This window comes from Centruroides sculpturatus, unplaced genomic scaffold (genome assembly GCF_000671375.1).
Source record: "Centruroides sculpturatus isolate CEXI.00-Female unplaced genomic scaffold, Cexi_2.0 scaffold162, whole genome shotgun sequence".
NCBI lineage: Eukaryota > Metazoa > Arthropoda > Arachnida > Scorpiones > Buthidae > Centruroides > Centruroides sculpturatus.
The window spans coordinates 332,555-356,495 of record NW_019384555.1 but is presented as its reverse complement, the minus strand read 5'-3'; the positions used below and the strand labels follow the sequence as shown (position 1 = coordinate 356,495).

Below are 23,941 nucleotides of genomic sequence, written 5' to 3'. Positions count from 1 at the left end.
GCGCATTTGTGTAATAACTTAGTTTTCTTACTTTTAAATCTTACATACCTGTTATCTGCAATTCTATTAAACATTTTACATATTTTAAATGAGAAAGGAAGATATTTGTATCTACAACAATAAATAGATCCTGAAAAATAAATTAATATTCTATTAAATAATTATTATTTATTGAACAATTTAATAAATTAAGTCTCAAATTTTTCATATAATATATATTTAGTATTTAACATAAATAAAGCACAAGCACTATGATGTGCATATATATAGTAACCATGCTTAACACTGATTCGATATAACACGGTCTGCTCAAAGCCTAAAAAACACTCAAAATTTACAGCTGATTCAAATTATCACGGCATTTCATTAATTCATATATAATACGATTATTCCCAAACACAAACCAATCAGCAAAAGGTGGCAATTTGTCGTAGCGCTGCACTTTCCTTAAATTTATGTTTGTTTGGTGCAATTTTGCATGGATGCCATAGACAATATTGACTTTGCTTGGCAAGAATTAACTGATAAATGCATGAACGAAGTGTGGAAGAAATTATGAATGAAGGTATCCAAGAATTCTCAACGAGAAGAGTCTATTGTTGTATTGTTAGGTTGACCTAATTTGGTCAACCTAATCGATACAGCAGGACTAGGAGATGTAGATGAGCAGTATTTTGATGAGTTATTGCAAGTTTCTGGTGAAAGTCTTACCAACGATGACCTTTAAGAATGGCAGAACAAGGAATTCATGTAGAACTGGAAAATAGATTCTGAAAACAAAGAACCCAAAGAATTTCTCTACAGATTTTCTTATTGAAAGTTTGGTAACCATAACCAAAATCATTGATCAAATTGTAGCAAATAATCCAGATTTTGAAAGGAGTGTAAAAGCAAAACAAGGTGTTTTGGATGTGCTCTTCTGCTACTGCCATTTGCTTGAGGAAAAAAAAGCAACAAATAAAACTACACAACTTTATTGCAAAAAACAAGAATTTCAGAAAAGCCAGGACCTTCATCACAAAAATGAACTTTACATTTCTATGTGCATACGTTTTTGTCTTATTTAACATATACTATTATGCAAATAATAGTATATGTTAAATGTACTATTATTTGCATATTGTTTATTTTGGTCGCATGTTCCCCTTTCCCTATTTACATGATTTTAAAATGACCCCATTTAATGCTGTTTCATTCAGCTCTTTGTTATGTAGGAACATTAAGCAGGGGTGTGTGTGTGTGTGTGTGCTTATATATATATATATATATGGAGAGGAAAGAATAAGTGGCTGTTATCTACGAATATAGCCATGGAAGGAAGTGGGAAGGGGGGAGAGAGGGGGAGAGGGAAGGAAAGAAGGAAGAGAAGAGAGTTCATACATGTATCCCCATGTTCGTTTGTTAGACATAAAACACAAAATACACTGACCATGAGACCAGTGGAACATTAATGAATACACAATTAAGAGTGTGTGTGCACAAATACTACAATAATACAAAATTTCTAATTTAAAATACAAACTACCACTAGTACGGCTGCCTGTCCTCTTACAAATGCTGTACATTGTGCAGAAAACAAGAACGTGTAGAATACAAACCAACCACATAGGATTACAGTACACAGTAATTTGCAAAACTGGAGTGTACCACATTCCATCACTCAGTAATGGGTGAATTCCACTATGATGTGTATTTTACAACTACAGTACTAATATTACTTAACAACTTTGACTGATTCACGTATTTTTAATGTTTTATATTCAATTGAATTTAGGATTCTTTGTATGAATCTATTATTATTTTAACAATGATCTTCATCTGAAAATTTATTTTGCAATGTTTATCATTATAAAACATTGAAAATACTACAGGATTAGTGTAACATTGAAGTAATTGAAAAATTATCTAACTTCTGATTGTAATAGCACTATATGACATGCCACACTATAATAGATCAGCCCTCAACATTATAAAAACATCTATAAGTATATTATTTTTCAAAATTGTAAGTATAACTATGTAACTTATACAGTAGAGCATTGTTTATCCGAATCAATTAGGGACTGGGGTTGTTCGGATAACTTATTTTTCGAATAACCAATTATGTATGAAAAAATATATTAACCTATCCTGTGTTGAAAATTTTCTCCGTTGTGTGTCGCTTCGCGTTGAATTTTCATCGATATTAAGCCTAATGTAAGCTTTTTAAATTAATAATCGTGACTAAAATAAATATTGTTAAAAATTATTTCTTTATTTTTTACAAACAAAATAAATATATTGAAAAATATAAAAACAAAATAAAATTATACTTTAGAAGTTAATCTAGTATCAAAAACGTTCAATTCAACAGACACACAGTCCTCAGAATAACACCACACAAAAGTGCCAGTGCTGTCAGCTAAAACACACACATCAACAAAAAACAAATATTGGAGTAGCCCAAGATATAGCCAAAGATTGCAGCGCCACAGCACTAGCAAAAATTTAAATTTGCCGACTGGAATTCTTTCAGATAACTGACTTTTGGATAAACAACGCTCTACTGTATTTACAAAAAATTTCAGATATTTCAGATTTTCTATGAATTAGAAAATGAATGACAACTCTCACTCGCGTTCATTTGCAAATTTATTATCTTCCATTCATGATCTCATCTTCACCCTGTTTTCTCCCCATCAGACAAATGTGTGTACCATGCTGTGTAACTGCAACTCATCATTCATCTTTTAATTTGTTTTTAATTTTATTTCTAAATTCTCGTAATTTTTCTTGTAAAATTATTTTCTTCCTTTTTAATAACACTAATACTGTTTTTTAATATTTTATTTTAAGACAAATCTAGCTTCTTTCTTGTCAAGTCATAGTAATAATAATTATCGTTCCATATTACCAAGATGCACGAAGTTTCTATCTAGTTATGTATGTCCAATGTAATGTATTTATTTTTTTTATACTCCAAATTAAACAATTATTATCTCTGTGATAAAAAATTGAGCCCAGTGAATAATTTCATTGCAAATTATCTTAAACACTACACACCACTCATACCAGCGCACAAAATTTAATAGAAGCACAAACATTTTCAGCCACTTTAGGGGTCTTCATCAGGCAAAGAGAGAAAGTACCTTAAAGTAGTTGTGCTTCCATTTAATTTTATGTGCTGGAGTAAGTATGAGTGGTGTGCAGTATTTTTAATCAAATATTACAGCTTTTCAGAGTGTTTAAATTATCTTAAATTACAGAAATTCTTTTTTGAAAATTAAATAATTTTTAAAGCCTTTTGGATAAAATGATNATAATATAGTATAAAGTTAACTTTGTATTTTTATGCTATATTAAAAGATACTTTCTCCTTACATGACTGGATGAAACTTCTTCAGTTTGCATTGGTTGTATAGATTCAGAGTTCAAAAAATTAGTTAACTAAAAAATAAAAAATAAGTTAAAAATAACTCAAATATTAATTAAATGTAATAATTTCAACTAGATCTAGTATAAAAAATTATTTAGTTATTGTGACATTGTCATTAATAACTAAACAATTTGTGATTGGCATTATGACATCATCACAATATCAAACTGAAACTTTTAATCATATTTTAATTTAAAAGGTCGTGTAACTTTCGGTCCAGACCGGAAGTTCATAAATAGTTAATTGGGACTGTGTAATTTGAGTATTATAATAATTTTGGCTTTGTTCTAAATAAAATATTTAGAACAATAAAACTATACGAATTATCATATTTATTTTTATTTTAATTTCTAAAGAAAAGTTTTAAACACATATATATTTAGAATTATTTTTTGAAAAATAATCAATATTCATATTATTTTGAATAAAAATATTACACAATTACTGACAAGAAAAAATTGAGAATTACCAATGTCATATTTTAATGAAATGTGTCATTTTATAAGGATCACCTCCTTGATAAATGTATTGAAAATACTTTATCTACAAAATTCTTTCTGTAAAAAAGTTGGAAAAGATTTTACCATGTTTTCAATGTCTTGGTTAATATAAACACTAATAAGAAGCAATAATGACTGAGTTGTCTAGTTCATTAGTTCTGCACTTCAATGTGCAGAAGTGCATGATTTTGAGGGCTCACCTGTGGCCAAGCAGTTCCGTTCTCTGAACCAGAGCCGACCCTACCATAGGGCAAACAGAGCAGCTGCTCCAGGCGCTAAGTCCTAGGGGGCGCCTCAGTGGTAGAGAAAATTAAAGGGTATAAATTAGGGGCAACCAAGGGGGGCACCATAATGGGATCTCGCTCCATCCTAAAACTTGCCTCGGGCCGGCACTGCTCTGAACACTAGTAGTTCAGTCGTGGGTTTGCACCTCACCAGCCAAGTGGAGTTTTCTGGGTTTTCTCCACATCTATAATCCCTAAATAGGGGCCAGTTACCAATAATTATTAATTAATTAAAAAAACCTCCCGGAAGGCATTCCCCCTAGGCAGATTGCCCAAGTGTTGCATTGCCATAACTTAATATTAACTCACCTGCTAAGTTTTAAACTGTATGCAATTGCTGTTTTCCGTCATTGTTATTAATTATTTGCACATGGCAAAAGTAGCTCCTTTTATTTTAAAAAGTATACAGTTTAAGATTGGTAGAACAATTATTGTCTTTTTATTGTCTTGTTTACAAAAGAATGACTCCCTCCTGCTGTACATTCATTCATTCATTTCTTTATTAACGCACACAATGGTACATGCCGGGTTCCGCAGTGAGCACTACCCGGTTATAACAAATTACAATAATAAAGATACAGATAGATATAGGTGTTACAAAATACATAATTAATTATAATATAAAGGTAAAATACACAGGCGTAATAAGTACACAATACAATACAATACAGAAAACACTGACGATCGATCGATGTCTCGAAGATTGTGCTTGGTGTGATTCCAGCTAAAATCCAGTCACATTTGACACCAATACACAAAGTCCATCCTTAAAAAAAGACAGCCATAAGCAAAATAGGATGAAGAAAAATGTTCTTCAGCACTAATGTATATATTGTGTACTGTAAACTTAGTGCTGCAGTCTTGATCATCTGTCCGCACGTAAACAGTACACTTTGGTAGAGAATAACTACTGAATAATCAGGATAAACTAGACGTATGCCAGACATCCTGAGGCTGATGATGTGTAACATGATGGCCTCCTGCTGTACAGTCAACCCCCCTATAACACTGTTGATAATTCTGTTTTATATGAAATTCCATGTTGTACAAGTCGCTTAGATTTTACAAATATGTGTGCCGAGCTGTGAACGGCTCAGATATTTGTAAAATCTAAGCGACTTGTACAACATGGAATTCATATAAAACAGAATTATCAACAGTGTTATAGGAGGTTGACTGTGATTTGAAGGATTGTTTGCAGAAACCTGTTAGTGGTGAGTCATTGATGTTGAAAGTTAAGAAGGGAATGATTATTTTGGTGGTGGAGTGGTAAAACTGCCAGATAATCAAAGTGCACAATTGAAATTCATAATATCAGGAAAGAAGTTTGTTACTAAAAGAAGACTTTGGCATTAGTAAAAACTTATGTACACTAATGAAATTCTTTTTAAAGGTAATTAAAATACAGTGTTTAAGTAGGCTTACCAGACATCCCTCTTTGATGTGGTCCCTGCATCCCGGCCAGTTTGTAATTTTGTCCCAGTTATTTGGTAAAATTTTAAAAGTGCTGAATATATACAAGATGTAAAAATAGTGCAGTCTTGGATAAAATGGTAATTTGGCAACTAAAATATCCCTTCTGTTACACTCCCTGTTGCCATTTAAATATTTGTATCTAGATATAAGTGCTTTTAATATTGTCTACATGTTTTCCCCCAAAATTTATAGCATGTGACCTAATGAATTTAGATATTTTATTTTTTCATCCAAATATTTTTTCACAGAATTTATAATAGCATGTAGCCTATGTGATCCAGACATTTTTATTTCATTTTTTAGATATTTTGTTTCAATTAGTTGGCAACAGTGAAACTTACACTAGACACATCATTGTTGCACATGTCCTATCTTAGATGAGTTCAAACTGGTACTTGGCATTTGCAATTATTTTGTACTGTACATTATATTAATTTAATCTCTAAAATGCCAAAATGAAACTGTGTTTATTAATGAATTAAAAAGGATTATCCATTTTTGAAAAAGTCTGTAATCTTATTGACAAATTCAAATGAAAACTGTGCTTTTCAGAATTTTCAGTAACTCATGGTGGCCGTTCAGACATTAAAAATCACTTAAAATGTGCAAAACATAAGACTAGCCTAGTAGCAGCAAAAAGGAACTTCCTCAAATATATTATCATATTTTAATGGTCCCAATTTAAGTAACAAAGAATTTTTAAAGAAAGTTTAAACTAGTGATAAATATTAATAAGTTCTTAATAATAGGGTATATTTAGCTGAGTTATTAAAAATTGCTTTTAACTCATTTTTTGTCAACAACTTCTTTATTTAGCCTTTTCAATCGAAAATACTTATACTAGCAGGCTTTTTTTCCTATTGTGACTATTTTCTCAAAATTGTCCTGGTTTGAAAAAAATATATTATGGTAAGCCTATGTTTAAGTATGTTTGTTGTATTGATTATTTTAACTTATTTCAAAATCTAAGTAGTGTTATTCTTGCTAGATGTCAATTAACTAATAATAAAATTAACCCCTTAACGTCCAGTCCTTAACCCGTCCCCTTAATTAAGTTGGAAAACAGCTGTCACATGCAGTTTAAAACTTACTACATGGGTTAATAAATATCTTTATAGATTGTATAAATGATTGATAAGTGGAGAAACATGAAATATATAGACAAGGTAAAAAAATAATATTCATAACAAGCAATCATTTATTGTGACATCGTCACAATGCTGAGATGCAATTCTTCATCACAATGCACTTAAGTTTAGTAGTGTCTTGCCTTTGTACATCACACTTTTCACGTTAACAATTAAGTCATGCAGTCATCCCTCTAACTTTGTTCAAGAGAAAATTTTTGAACTGAAATAACATGATTTCCAGCCCAAAGCAAGTTTGTATATAGTTAATTGGTGTCTTCTGCCTCTAAGCTTTCCATTTCTGGTCTTAACTTTTATCTTTCTGACATCATTCTCAGAATTAAGTTAGAACGGACAGACAGAGGACAGTGGAAATTTATAGGTCTACAATTTTTTCAAATTGCAGCCCAACAAACCTAGAAACTTATCTCTTGTACAGTGAAAGGCAGAACTGACAAACCAGATAATCTGACCATCACCACTTCTTATTAATCAATCTTAACTTTGTTTGCATTAATCAAGACATTTTAAATAAGGTAAAATCTTCTTTTCAACTTTTTTACAGAAATAGACTTTCAGTACATTTATCAGAAGAAATCTCTACAAAATGACACACATTTCATTAAAATGTGGCATTATTAATTCTCAAGCATTCCTTGTAAGTTTCTTTGAAATACATAATAAAAATAAAACAAAAATATTTTGTTTACAATAATCATAAAATTTTAATCAACGCATAATCAATATGATTTTTCTAATACTACCAACAGTCTAACAATACATTGATAGAATACTAAAGTAATGCAGATTCTACTTGATTATATAAAATGATACATTAACAGATAAAAAAAACCCACAGTATTTGTATTGTCTTTTCATTATATTTCATAATGTACAATCATCAGTCAAGAAAAACTAATTTTAAACTGAAAAATATAATAAAAATTAAACATTTTTTGTTATATTTCAATTTAAAATTAGTTCTTGGATGTAAATAATATATTAATTTAATAAATTATCTACATGTTTAAATGAAAAATAAGTGACTTTTGTAAAAATTCTATTTATTGTCTACTTTTGTTTCATTCAATATTAATAATGACATACATAATATTAATCATCTTAAATCATATATAATGAAAAATTATCTAAAAATTTACTGTAATAATTTACTTACATCAATCATTTCAACATCGTCTGATTCTTTTTCATCAAAATCTAATTAAAAGCAAATCATTCTTGATTAATTTTTATACAAATTTAACTATTTACAATTAAAGAAATTTTTAAATACCTTTGAAGTGAGCAGAATTATTACTTGATAAACATTTTCTTTCTGGAGTGATCAAATCTTTACACACTATATTTCTGCTACTTGGAGTTTTATCATCATTATTTATTGCTACTGATATTGTTGAGTTTGATTCAAAACAGCAGTTTTGTAAAGTATATTTTTTTTTATTTTTACGTGTCTTTTTATTTTCTGAAAGCACTTTTAGTGAAACAATTCTCTTCAATGAACCAGATGTTTCAGGTTTTTCCTTATATTCTACATTGTCACTTTTAACAGAATTTGCAGGAAGTTTCACCTCATTCTTTACCTTCCTTAGCTCATTCAACAACTGTTTCTTGAGTTGGTCGTGTGACTTTGTTAATTTTTTGTGCTGTGGTTCATTTTTAATTTTATTTCTTGATAATTTAGTATTTCCACTTGAAATCTTATGGATTGCAGAATCCTAAACAAAAAGAATCATTAAAAATTTATAACACATATAAAATATATTAAAAATGTATTTTCAGGGAATTACTGTATTAAATAACTTAATTACAAATTATGCAACTATACATTTTTTTAAAGATGCCTAAAAACATGTTCATATTATATGTTCACAAAAAAAACTCTTAAAATTTTAAAAATACAGGGGAATGCAATTAATTTATCTTTTGAAAAGTAAAAACACCATCAAAATCTCAGCTATTTCTTTTAATTGAATGGAAACAGAAAATTTTATTATAAAGTGTTAAGAAATTAAAATATAACAAAACAAATTAGTTAAGTAAAAAACTGATCTTCCTGGTATCAATGTTTCCTAAATATTATAAATTTTTCCCTATCAATCAATTAAGCACTATAATTATTCATTCCTTGCACATGCAGTTCATTCACCAATTCTTTTCAATTCAAAAAGCAAAACACTTTTATCACATGCATTTTGGAAATCACAGTTAGTTTGTTAAGTTATGGCAATGCAACACTAGGCAATCTGCCTAAAGGGATGCCTTCTGTGAGGTATTTTTAAGGGAAACTGGCCCCTATTTAGGTGTTACAGACGTAGAGAAAAACTGGAAAACTCAATGTGGCCAGCCTGTCCGAGTGAGGCACAAAGCCATAACCAAACTCCCAGTATTCGGGGTACGAAGACCACTTGGCCACTGGTGAATGTTCTGTTAGTTTGGCCTGTTGGAATCCTAAATACTTGTAGAACTCCCCCTCTTCCACAGATTCAATAGCATTTCCATTTACAAGTACAAAATCTTCTTTCTTCAAAACTCTTTTTTCTATGTAAAGTGTTTTGCATTTGTCTAGGTCAAACTCCACTTGTATGTCCTTGGTGTATGAATGTGTGATTTGTAGGAGTTGATGAAGTTGTTTTTGTGTGGATGCATAAAGTTTTATGCCGTCCATGTACATAAGATGTGACAGTGTATTGTGTTGTTTTTCACGTCTGATATTGTAGCCATATTGTGTGTTGTTTAACATGTTGTATAATGGGTTCAGGGCTAGGCAGAACCAGAGAGGACTCAAGGAATCTCCTTGAAAAATTCCTCGCCTAATGAATATTTCGTTTGTTTGTATGGAGGTGTTACTAACCCTGAAATGTAGTGTTGTTCTCCAGTGCTGCATAGTGTTTTGTAAGAATGCAATGAGTGATGGATGTATTTTGTACATGTGTAGAATATATAGCAGCTAACTGTGTGGAATGCTGTTGAATGCTTTTCTGTAGTCTATATGTATGTCATGTGTATGTTTCTTCATTGTTTGTGTGCTAGAATGACTAAATGTATGAGTAATTGTTCTTTGCTATCTACTTTTCTATGATTTCTATGGCAACCTTTTTGCTGTTCTGTAAGAATGTTGTGTTCTTCAACATGTTTATATATTTTGTTTGCAATACAGGATGTCAATAATTTGCACAGTATTGGAAGGAATGTAATTGGTCTGTATTGTGCAGGGTTTGCAATATTGTTGTACTTAGGTTTCATGTAGATGATGCCCTGAGTAAGAAGTTTTGGCATGTCTTGATGTCTTGTGGATTGATGATGTGTGTTAGGTGTTTTACTAGTTCCTGATGCAGTGATGTAAACTTTTTGTACCAGAAATTGAGAATGTCTTCCAGTTGTGTGTTCTGTTAACAGCGTAGCAGATGTCGTGTACATTTATTTCAGCACAGGGCATAGCTGGTATGTTGTGCAAGTTTCTGTTCTCCTTGATCCAGCCTGCATCAGCATCGTGTGTAACAGCATTGGACCAAAGAGAAGACCAATAAGTTGCGAGTTCTTCTTCTGTTGGTGTGCCACAGTGCTGTGTATCAGTGTTTGTTTTGGTACTAATTTGTCTGTAAAACTTTTTTCGTTGGTTGTAAATAACTTATTTTGTTGTTTTTGTAGTGTACATGTTTCTTGAAAATATTTTTGAGTTGTTTCTTTAATTTGGGTGTTATGTTGTTTTTAGTATATTGTGTAAGCCTGCCTAATTGCTTTCTAATGTCATTTATTCTCTGCCAGGCAGGCTTGTGATAGAATTGTGTTTTGTGTGCATCTGTCTGCGATTGTATTTTCAGTCCATGGTGTGTTATTACTGTGACTGCCTCAGCATAAACTAATGTATGTATGTCTGAGAGTGTAGAAATTGAATGAGTGTAGTGTGATAGTAAGTGAGTGTTTACATAATTTAGTGTTTTTCCTACCACCTTTGACTTGATTTTTGGTATTCTTCGTCTTTGTGTGGGATCTGTACCTGTAATGTACATTTTGTGAGTGTTTCCTGAAATAAAAGTGAGAGCATATTACTTAAATCTATGTCTATGTTATCAGTGGTGGATGAATTAGTTTATGTGGTAGTTGTTGTGTGCATGTTGTAATCAGTGCTTGTTGCTGGATTATCCTGACAGGTTACATAATCTTCATTAATGTTAAATGTTTGTCTGTTGGTGTATTTGATCAGCAACCCATTGTTTAATAAGTTTGAGTGTTGTTTGTGAGATAAGGTTGTTGTGTATAATTACGGTGACCATATTTTTTGGGGGAAAATAAAGGACATATTGAAGAAAATTAAAAAATCTTATAAAATTCATAAGTTTATAACATTTATTACACATACATACACAATGTAAAAATTCAAATAACATTAATTTTGATACTTTTCAGTAGAATTAAGTTTTTTTAATAGCACTGCTTCACACTTTAAAAAGTCATAAAATTCTATACAGTTCATTTGAAAGTTGTATTTGACAGAAATGATGTGCTTACTTTTAACTGGGTTTTTTCATTCGTCCACATATTATTCACCAATGAAAATATTCGTTCGACGATGCATTAGATCCAGGGAGACAAAGAAAATTCTACGATTTTACAAATGTTTTTGAAAGCAATTTTTTGCTGTAAAATGTTCAAAAATCTCAACCCACTTTTGATGGCAGGGCTTGTTATTCTGTCGCCATTCGTCGATCTTTTCGTTTGTGACATATTTTTTTACACACAAAACTTCATCAAATAATTCACTGTCGAGTATATTTACAGACCAATGATTCGAAATAAAAATCTAGCTTTCCTCTACCTTCACCCACAAAGGGATTTTGAGTAATGTGACCCATTCAAACACCTCTATTTCAATAAAACACATGTCCCAATTATTTAGCACATTAACAGTAAATATGTCACATGCTCGAGCCCCCGAAGATTGTCGACAAGTGTCGACGAATGCTCACCAACGCTCCAAGTGTATCATCCACCAACCAGAAAGTTAAAAAACTATCACAAAAATCCCCATAAGAGTGTCCGCCCCTTGGTACTGTCAAAGGGCCGTTCGGTTGGCGACACACTGCACTACCGCGCTCTATGTAGCAACGTATGGACATGATGACAACACTGATCGCAATGGCGTACACGAAACTAACTTGTTCAATATAATATTAAAAAAGTTTTTAAACTTTGAATTTACAAAATAAAGGACAAAATGCCTATTTTATAAAATAAATAAAGTTAGAGGACAGAGCAGTGAAATAAAGGACTGTCCTCTTAAATAAAGGACGTATGGTCACCGTATGTATAATTGTTCTTTTTTGATCAACAATCCTTTGTTTGGTGACAGTGAGGTTACTATACAGTGGATGATCGGTTAATGAACATGATCCAAAGACTTTGTTCACTATTCGAATTGTCGTTTACCAATTATCGATATACCATAGGTTTTTATGGGAATTTAATTAATTCGTTCTAGAAACCCAAAAAATAAAAAATATATACTTTCTTGCTACATTTATTTATATGTAATAATATAAATACATATATACAGTCTTGCATTTTTATTAGTCATATTTTTTCCATTTGTGGAGGTTAAAGAATCTGTCTAATGTCAATTGCTTTTCTCTCTTCTTCAGGATTTTTCAGAAGTAATTAATAGTATTGTAATTGTAGAGATCCCTAAGCCTATTTAACTCAATCTGGTTTGGATGCCATTCTAAGACTGTTGTTCTGACATCCTCTCCCACTTCATCAAAAGATGTTTAATTAATGAATAGCAGATACTGGCATTAATCCTATTTTTCAGAAGAATATATTTCTTGTCGAGATTCTTGGTGTTTTTCATTCAAGAGTTCTTGGCATTCTTCTGTCATCAGATCCGTTTCAGATTCCATTATGAGCTCTTCAATGTTGTTTATTTCTCAGATGTGATTTTTGTTACTCCTTTAGCTGCTTGAGTCTTCTTGATTATACTGTATCATATAAGATTGAACTGCAGCCTACTGTAGACCTACCTGTTCAAGCCATACTGCCCAGCAACATCAGACATCTTCTGCCCACTCTCTACCTTTGCTATTATATTCTCATCTTTCAAAACTAAAAACTGAAGCAAAACTTAACGAGTGCCTGCCCAACAGTCTCGGGAATACTATAAAAAATTCTTTCTGTGATAAAAATAAAAGGCTGGAATTACAAGGGAGAGTTTCAAAGTTTGGAGGAATACTATCCGATTAGTATATATCGAGTCGAGCATTGATGTTGACGTCTCCCGCACTCCAAAAAGTTTCAAATTGTTGTCTGAAGACAAGGAAAGACCAATCAATATTCATTATTTTACATCTCTTCTTCTTGTGTTTGTTCTGTGAGGTGTTTGTTGTCCAAACACAAAAATCTTTCGCAAAAGTGTTCATTATCCAATCACTCACTGTATTGTTATGCGATCTCTATTTACTCTATGTCAAAATGACCTCATTTAACTTCGTTTTGCGCTTTTTCGTTTAGAAACACACCCCCCATGTTAAGCAGGGTCTTACTGTATATGGTATAAGCTAAATGTGTACAGAATATTTTATTGATTGTTTTTTCATTTCTATAGGTTCCTGTATAATCATATAATTAAAATAAAATGATTTTGCTGGAAATTAAAAAATGTTAATTAATATTTCTGGTCTAGTTAAAACAATACAACATGACATCCCTGTTGTTAAATACTATGAGCAAAAGCTCACGTCTTTATTTACTTTTGTATATTTACTTGAGATAATTATATAAATACTGTAGATATAAGTATATACATCTTTAATTTGTTCCTTTTTCTGGCATATTGTGCATAGATTAATTTACTTAAACATCAAATTTTTGAACCTTGTTCCATATTTGAACATATATTAATGATCATTTTATAATTTAGAAATGTAATCTGAAAATGGCTAATTAATTAGATAGAAAGAATTATTTTATTTTAACTAATTTTGCTGGAATTAAAAGGTGTTAAATATATGATCTTAATCAATAGTTCCACTTGGACATTTAGACTAAATCCTGTATGACTGGAGATCCAGCAAAAAGTTGGCTTTTCCTATTTGATACTGTTGTTGAATTATGAAACCTTTTTTAATTACAAATAAAGATGTAGTTAGATTTCTACCTCTATATTTTTTGTTGAGGATGATTTTGCAGGATGAGTCCAAGATGATTCTCCAGACTTAGTGTTAAAATAAAAAATTGTATTAGGACGACGAGTTGAGTAGCGTACCACCCATCCAGCAGGCAATTTCCTTTTTTTTGTATTTCTGTCCATCTAAAGAAAAATCAAACCTATTAATTTTATAAAGTAATTGATAATTATAGTTATAATTGTAAAAAATATTAAGAATCTCTTAACTTTTTTATAAAGTTCTACAAACATAACTTACATATTATTATAAAAATTATTATGAATTCTTCTTTCATAATTATGAAAATAGACTAATAAGAAAAAGAATTTTATTCAAACTTATCATTCATACAATATCATTGTGATATTCAGCAAGGGTCAATTTAAGTGGGCTATTTTCTCTGTATATATTAATAAATTTGTTTACCAATATTAAATTATCTGTTATCGCTTATGCTGACATCATCAAGTTGTTAAATCATGATCCTAACTCGATGATCTCCAATTCAATATACCTCCTAATCTCAGTATTTGGTAAAACTAATATTAAAAATAGCATCCAAAATTATTGTCGTGTGTTTTTCATTAATTCAGAATTTGCCTCTACCACCACTTATTACCATATTTTCACAGGTTGACCAGCATGCCAGAAACTCTGGGGTTGTAATTACAGGCAAGCTAGTTCACCTGCAACTAAAAAATAAAATTAATCAGATCTCACAAAACTACTTGTTAAATAAACGTTAAACAAAGCATTCTTCCTAGTACAACAAAATAACATTGTAATTTGACTAACTTCAAGGAAATCAGAAAGAGCATTTTTTTTTCACAGGGCAATAAAACAATTAGTGGCTTATTGGCATTGGTAGTAATAGTAGCAGTTAGTAGAAAGGTTGTGACCATTGTATTCAGCCCAAAACGTGTACGGCAGATGGTTAAGCACCACCATCCGACAATTCTAGATGGTCGATAATGGCATTTGCTACATCTAGCAAGGTGAGTAGATGATCAGTTTAAACTTCATTTTTTTGTGTTTGGGTTAAAATTATGATATATTTTATTAAAATAGTGATTACTTAAGCATTTACAAATAATATTGTAAAGAAACAGACAATTTTAATTCAAAAATTTAATTATTCAATTTTTTAGCAAGTGATGTGAAGTGCCTATAGAATTTACATATATTTGCCTTCATGATAGCTTATATTAAAGTAGGTTTGTCCTTCCACGGCATCTTCTACCATCAACAGCGTAATACATTTGTAAATTTTCTAAAAATTAATTTTCCGAGCTGCTTTCGAATTTACATAAGCCACTACTTCTCTCGACAAAAGTATGAGGTAGTCCTATCGTCTGATCATACGGTAGGAGACACCATGCTAATTAAAAATAATTATTTAGTGTTATTAAACATCCTATACATATTTTAAATTGTTTAATTTGTTTATTTACCTTCGCTGGTAACTTTTGTTCTCAAATGGTTCTGCCATTTTATCAACTTATTTCCCGTGAGTCAATGCACAACATTTGCTGAGTCACATGATATTGTGAAAGTCCACCGCAAAAATTTTTTCTTGGAGTTAAAACGTAAACCGTGTACTTCTGCTTGCCATGTAGAAGTAACGTTTGTACTTTGGCCACAACCTCTCTAGTGTAGGCTAACTGACCTTAAAGAAATCACCTTCCTCTTAAATTTCACAAAAAGTGAATGTTAATTGGTGTAAGTTGAGATAATTTACAGCAGGTTTCTGAAATCTGATATTTGATCAGTTGTTGGCTCAAAATTAGAAGAAATATGCATTTTTATTGTAGACGAAAAAAATATCAAAATTAACAGGTATGTCACTACACCAGATATGTAGATGATATAATAATATATGACTCAGAAAAAATTTCAGCGAAAAAAATTGAAGAACATGTGAATATATTAAATAATAATTTAAGCTTTACATATGAAAATGATGATGATAATGAATTAAATTTCCTAGATATAACGATAAAAATAAATAGAAAAACATTACAATTCTGTAAGTATGAAAAGCCATGCAATGTTAAAAAAACAATTACAAATAGACACCCACAACTGCTATAAATGATCAGGCTATAATTTGGAAATAATAATTATAAATTACAAATGAATTTGACACTGGAGGGAGGCGTTAGATGCCATCTTGTATTAACATTAGTAATTATAATTTTTAGTTAAATAATTTAGATTAATTATTAAACTGGAAGGAAAGAATCAGCTGAAAATGGGACTTGAACTTGCAACTCCCACTTTCCGTGTGGATGTGTTGCCAGTTACCACCAGACCTCCGGTCCAATCTCCTCTTCCAGTATATATAAGTTTAATATAAAACCATTGTAGACAAACATGGTGCCGACTGGGGACACATTCAGTGCCCTCATTCAAGGCATTCAAGTTGGCCATCACATATCCGGCAAGGCATAAATATACAAATATATAAAGACCAACAGACACATGATGCATAGCAAATAGACACCCACAACTAGAACCCCGTAAATAATCAGGCTATAATTTGGAAATAATAATTATTATTATTTACAAATTATAGCCTGTTTCTGTTGGCGTTTATATTTAATTAATTACAAATCTTACTGTCCTACTGACATAAAAAAAAAAATACTTTCCTTATGAAACTGAGATAAATATTAACAAGAACTACATTGTCTGAAGATATTATATTAGAAGAAAACAATTATTTAGAAAATATTTATTAAATGGATATCCAAAAAAAACTAAGTGGTATGATAATTATATGATTAATAGATATAAAGTAAAAAAATGATAAAACAAATTTGTCAGTACATTCCTTTTCCATATATAAATTATTTATATGAAAAATATAAGTCATTTAATGATATTTCTGTTCACATTATAGCCACTCAAAAAATAGAAATAAAATCCATTACATTAGATACCCTAATAAAAAGAAAAAGTCTAACAACTAAATATTGCAGGGATTGTATATGAACTGTTATGCATGTGTCCTCAACCTAAATAAACCAAGTGTAAACTAAAGAGAAGAGAAGAGAACACAAATTTACATCTAAAATACTAAGAAACTCCATGGTATCAACATTGCAATATTTTTAATTCTAAAATTAATAAAAATAATATTAAAACTCCGTATAAAGAAAATAATGTTGTTAAATGTGACATAAAAAACCATTACAATATTAAAAAATATGTAAATACCATAAAGTTAAATACAGGCATGTGTGTTGATGGAACTGATCAACAGAAAAGGCATTGTGTTTTGTTCAAAACTTCTTACATAAAATCTCAAATAAATCTCAGTGTGTTAGCACCTTTAGAATTACAAATGTTTTCAATCTTTCATCTGAATCTTCATCAGGACAACTGTTCAAGAATCAGAACATTTTAAACATTATCACAAATTCTGTGTTACATAAATTGAACATTGTCATTGTTATGATATTTTTTTTTCAACTAATAAAGGAATTTGATGAGAAATTTGCCATGTGTCTTTGGAATAAAACATAATACTAGTGTTTACTATGCCACAAATTGTTATGATATGTCACACTTGTGGCAACACTGTCAAAACTCTCAGTGTTTGACAGTGTTCACCATGCTACATGTGCCTCTCCTCTTGTTGATGTCATATATGTATTTCATAGTTTATAATAAATGATTCATAAATTTTCTATTGGTGGTTGATGGTTTTAAAAATTGTTTTAATTATACAAACTTATATTTATCTTATACAAGCATAAAAAGAATGAAAAGAAACAGAAAGATGAACAACCATGCATAAACCCATCTTAAGAAATTATGTTTAAACATCACAAAAATTTTCTACTATGAAATGCAAAATAGAAATTATCTGAGGAGGGGGATTGTGAGCCTGAAAAAAATATTAACTGAAATTGAATAAAAAACGAAAAATTGCTTAGTGTCTGATTAATTGCACTCCATTGGGCTAAAGAAATAAAGAAAAAAAGAAAAGATGCAGTTTCAAATTTACAAAAAAAAATTTTTCTAGTTGTCATAATACAAGCAGTATTCAGCATATAACATGGTATCAGAATTATTGTCACCATTGTCCTACTAGCAACAGCTTGAAATAATGAGTTCACAAGTCGGTAACAAAGGTCAGCCATTTGTTGCAGTCGCAATCTACTTCCTGTTAAGCTGTAACAGTCGCAAACTATTTCATGTAAATATATAACAGTTGCAGACCACTTACTGTAAAGTGGTAAAAGGGCCGGAGAGTAGCGTAGGAAGATTGGAAGACAAAAGAAAGACCTAACACTTTCTGGACTAGCTGTCTTAGCATTCGGATGCATGAAGCTATGCTCCACATTTTTGTACAACTGCTTATAACCAAAGTTAAATTTAAATCGGAGTCAGTTATTTTTATCTGTTAATAAATGTTTTGTTTTAATATTGTTACATCATGTCAATTAATTATTATACCAGCCAGTTGGGAACAACCCAACATTGGTGAGCCAGATGTGACTCGAACACGCACAAGGATGAGGGACATTGACCACTCAACCACAATCCGCCAGCATCGGCAAAAATTGCACAAGGATTACTCAGAAGTGGGAGACTATATCCTCAATTGGACACAGTGAGGAAACAAAGTGAGGAAACAGTTTTTTCCAGCAAATTACAAGATTTAGTGAATTCACTGACCACATGCTTCACTAACCTGCACACTCGGAATCTGAAAGTTTGCGGATTGTCGCAGCAAGAGATTAACAATTATTTTTGGACATTAAGTAGTAAGTACGAGCATTTTGTTTTCTTAACCGACTCCTGAAGTAGAGATGCAATAATCGCAAATGAAGACACTCGCCAAGGTTTCTGTGAAACCACTGTCTTTTTGGAGAGCAAACCCTGAAATTTGGTTCAGGCAGATGGAATCGCAATTCTCGTTAGCAGGAGTCACAGTAGAAGTGGTAAAGTTCCATCACATGGTTTTGGCACTCCAGCCCAAGGAGCTAGCAGTTGTGGCAGATATCATCCTAACCCCCCCGGTAGATAAGCCATATGAAGCTCTTTAAGCCCATCTGTGCCGGCAACACGCCGACAGTGAGGCGAAGAGACTAAAGGACTTAATATCAGGAATGCAGCTAGAGGATAAGAAATTGTCCAGACTACCATTAGAAATGTGCAGCAAGCCGTCAGCACACATAATGTGACAACCTACTAAAGTCACAGTTTTTGCAATGATTGCCATCTAATGTTCAGCAGATTCTAGCTATCTCCAACAACAGTCTCGACAAGCTGGCAGAGATGGCAGACGGGATACTAGCCGCAGATGACAATTCCATTTTGGTGCAAGTGGTCACCCAGGGAGACCAGGGAATACAAACATTACTGTTATACATCTCCTGCCACTTTGAATGCTTGGAAGGTCAAGACAGATCCTGAGCTAGAGATCGGTTCATGATCTGCCAGAGACGTTTAAAGAGCCAAAGTGGGGCTCAGCTGAAAGGCCAATGCTAGTACCACCAGCATTTGAAAGAGAAAACACTGATGTGCATCAAACCCTGTAGTTTCTGACAGGGAAACTAGAAGGGCTGTCACTCGACAGTGCGGGTGGCAGCACTCTGGAAATTCACCGCCTATATCTTTATGACCAGTCAACGTGCAAACGTTTTCTAGTGGACACAGGAGCAGACGTGTCTGTCATCCCTGTACCACATAACCAGGCAAACTGATCACCCAAGAAACTGCCACTATTCGCAGTTAATGGGACCACAATAAACACATATGGCCAAAAGCTGTTTAATTTAGATCTAGCTCTTCGAAGAGCTTTTCATTGGCCTTTCATTCTCGCAGCAGTCTCCCAACCTATTATCAGAGTGGATTTTTTGTGCCACTTTGGACTATTGGTAGACATCCACCATAGCAGTCTTGTAGATCCACTGACACAGATGAACTCTAAAGGCGAGATTACGGCTGGCCCCCCAACCACCATTAGATCTGTGGGGGGAGATATGCAATTTCATCAGCTTTTGACAGAGTTTCCCAAACTGACAGAGGTTTCCACGGCATCCCAACTTGTCCGACACAATGTACAGCATCATATCAAAACAAAGGGACCCCCAGATTTTCCAGACCTCAACATTTAGCACCTGATAAGTTGAAAGCAGCGAAGCAGGAGTTTGAATCTCTAGTCACACAAGGCATCTGCATCTTTTATTGTTTCCACATGGAAACAATAAAAGAAGTGTCTAACCTGAAAGCTGTAATGATAGTCTATTGAACTTAATTTCAGATTAAAGAGACATATATATAAATATATATATATATATATGTATGTATGTATATATATATAAATATTTTGTTTTAATACTGTTACATCATGTCAATTAATTATTATACTGGCCAGTTGGGAACAACCCAACACATCTTTAACTTTGTCCCATTTAAGTGGTCAACAGAAACTATCTGGCAATCCAGTTCCATCATTATTATTAGAAGAAAATTTAGTTCATAACTGGTCAATCTGGTATCAGAAATTTAAAATATTTTTGTGGGATAGTGTAATTGAGAAAGTGAAAGTGATTCCCATAGTCACCATATTTTTACATTTTGACAGAGAAGATGCATTACAGGTTTTCAATTCCTTTAACTTGGATATGGACAATTGTCAGTATTTGGATTTAGTAAAAAAATTTGAGTATCATTGCAAACCTAAAACTAATCTCACAATTGAGAGAGATAATTTTCTGATGAAAAGACAAAAATCAGATGAGTCAATTGAAGACTCGAAACTGCACATGTTAGGCTTAAGTTCTTAAGTCTAACATGTAAGTTTGATAATCTCCAAGAGAGTTTGGTCCAAGATATGTTCATCATTGGTTTGACATCAAATAATAAAAGTCATCAGAGCTAGGCTACTTCAGGAAGAAGGCTTAACCTTAATGAAGGCCATCACCAAAGCCAAAAGCATCGAAATTACTCATTGTCAGGCAGAGCAGATTGAAAAGAACAGGGATGCACAGATACTCAAAGTCGAAAAGTTCAACCACAACCATACTCGTCGTGAAAATCTACAAAATAAAGCAACAAGTAGTGGAAGGAGGACAGTCTTAGGTGGTCATCGAGAATCATCATCGTCAAAATTGTCAAGGTTTCGTCAAACAGGTCAGGACAATCAATTATTATGTACACGTTGTGGACAGGTACACCAAAATAAATGTCCAGCTATTAATGCTGTCTGCAAGCTTTGTAACAAAGTAGGTCATTATGTGAAATGTTGTACTAGACAAGTACAATATGTTAATATAGATAAAATAGAAACACACCTTGAATCAAAAAAATATGGTTTAATCAATGATAATTTGTCAGCTAGTATTGATTTTGAATTTCTAATACTGATAGTCAGACTATTATAGGGCTACCTACAATCCAAAGACTAGGTTTAGTCAAACGAGTATTTAATATCAATAATCATGAGTCAGTCGTGTCACAGTATAAAGATGTATTCGAGAGTTTTGGTTGTCTACCAGGTGAATATGAAACATTCATTAACAAAGATATAGTACCAGTGATAGAACTGCCTAGGAAAATTCTGTTTATGTTAAATGACAGGTTTAAAAAAGAACTGGAACATATGCAATCAATAGATGTTATTGCAAAAGTAAGTGAGCCTATTGAATGGGTAAATTCAGTTGTTATTGTCGAAAAAAAAGATAAGTCATTGTGAGTCTGTCTAGATCCAAGAAATCTGAATAGAGCAATAAAGAGGTGTCATTATCCGTTATCAACTGTAGAAGAACTGAAGTCAAAACTAACTGGTGCTAAGTATTTTTCAACTTTAGATGCAGTCTGAATTCTGGATGATAAAACTGAGTGAAAATAGTTCAAGGTTAACTACATTTAATACACCTTTTGGTAGATTTAGATTTAAGCATCTTCCTTATGGTGTGTCAAGTGCCCCAGAAATTTTCCATAAAATCATGACTGACTGGTTCTCAGACACACAAGGAATCATGATATATCTTGATATACTGATTTATAGTCAAACATTTGAATCCCATAATGAGATACTGCAAAAAGTCTAAGAAAAGCTCGTCAAATCAATTTAAAGCTTAATAAAGATAAGTGTAATTTTCTAATAAAAGAAGTCAAGTATTTAGGTCACATTTTTAGTCAAAATGAAATGTGTCCTGATCCAGCAAAAGTTAGTGCAATATGTCACCTACCAGCACCTAAGGATATAATGGAGCTTAAATGTTTTTTTGGGAATGGTAAATTATTTGGGATCTTATATTGATAACTTAGCTGATAAAACCATCAACCTACATCTATTGTTAAAAAAGAATATAGCATTTCATTGGTCAAAGAAACAGCAGTCAGAGTTTCAATAATTAAAGGAGGTAATAAGCAATGCCCCAGTCTTAACTTATTTCCATCCCAACCAGTCTTTAACATTGTCTGTATATAGTTCAAAAGTGGCAATCGATGCAGTCATACTACAAAACAAGAGATCCATAACCTATTCATCAAAGTTATTGACAGAGTGTCAGTCATGTTATGCACAAATAGAAAGAGAGCTGTATGCAATTCAGTATGGTTGTAATCGATTTCATCCATATATTTACGGTAATAGGATCATTGTGGAAACTGATCATAAGCCTTTGGAGACATTATTTAAGAAACCATTGTCTGAAGTGCCAGTGCGTCGCCAGTGCTATGACACTGAATCTGCAAAAATATGATCTGAGTGTTACGTATAAACCAGGCAAGTTCTTGTTCACAGCAGATACTTTAAGTAGGGCTCCAGTAGATCTGCCCAATGAAGAGGATTCTCTAGAGGAGGATCTCTCTATACATTGCAAACTTATTGATGACTTATATTGCAGTGTCCCCTGAACGTCTAGAAAAGATTAAACCAGGACTGTGGAGTCGGAGTCGTGGAGTTTTGATATTTTAGCAGGAGTCGGAGTCGTCAAAAAATCCGCTGACTCCGACTCCTTTTTTTACTTCCCAACTTCTTATGTATATAAAACAAAAAAGTATTGAAATTGTGTCAAATTTGACCCTCCAGCTTTTTTTTTGTTGCAAATCTACACGTTTGGAGACCTCTCGAACCCCTCAAAAAGTCAATAAAAATTCAGAGAAAAAATTCATGTGCGTGTATGTGTTGGCGTCTAATTTGTTTAACTTCTTTATTTTCTGTTCTGAGATATTAAACAATACTGTATCTCAGAATGGGTAAAGTTTAAGAAACAAAATGTGGCACTGTGGCCAGTAGCGTAGCGTAGGGGGGCGGCGGCAAAATTTGACAATAAATAATAATAATATCTTGTAAGAATTTGAACCATTTTATTTCATATTTTCGTCCACGCTATGATTCGGACCAATTGAAATGAACACGGAATAGTGTGAATAGTGTTACCATCCGACTCACCATCCGGGGATATCGTATGCAACCTGTCAACCTTTTTTTTCTTTTTCTTTGCTTGTACAATTCATTCATATACACCTCCAATATCCAATAGGGCTAAGTCATCTAGCTTACTTACGTGACTCCTATCCAAGTCTCCCTAGTCGCTAACTGTAACTGATTTAGAACCAGCATGCACTGCAAATTATTCTTCATTGCAAAATGACATACGCATGAGTCAGGAACTTCTGTTTGAACAAACCTCACCTGCCATTAGGGTCAGCGATTTTAAAAAGGAGGCAACACTAGCACGGAATTTTTCATTACTTATTCTGTGACAAAACTGAATTTTAGTCTTTTAAATTGAGATACCGAAATAAGGGGGTGGCAAAATTTTCCTCCGCTCCGGGCAGCTGACACCCACGCTACACCACTGACTGTGGCTTGCGTATAAAGGGGCATTAATACTATTAAATTTTGGTTCTTAATTAAAGGTCGACAGAGTGAAGACATAAAAGTAGTCATGTGTCATATCTCTTAATGAATATTTTACTCGTTATCAGC

At 32.3% G+C, this 23,941-nt stretch overlaps 1 protein-coding gene and 1 pseudogene across 1 annotated transcript in view; one reads left to right on the top strand and one right to left on the bottom strand.

Annotated features, from left to right (window-relative positions):
• LOC111623814 (transcriptional protein SWT1-like) overlaps positions 1-23,941 on the bottom strand; it is a 77,732-nt gene that overhangs the window by 17,972 nt on the left and 35,819 nt on the right. Inside the window, exons 2-6 of the mRNA XM_023366522.1 lie at positions 13,974-14,126; positions 8,097-8,538; positions 7,980-8,020; positions 3,361-3,426; positions 49-130 (exon numbers count right to left, since the gene is read on the bottom strand). Of these exons, the coding sequence (XP_023222290.1) occupies positions 49-130; positions 3,361-3,426; positions 7,980-8,020; positions 8,097-8,538; positions 13,974-14,126 (784 nt within the window). The remainder of the gene's footprint in view (positions 1-48; positions 131-3,360; positions 3,427-7,979; positions 8,021-8,096; positions 8,539-13,973; positions 14,127-23,941) is intronic.
• On the top strand, positions 18,241-20,248 carry LOC111623815 (annotated as a pseudogene).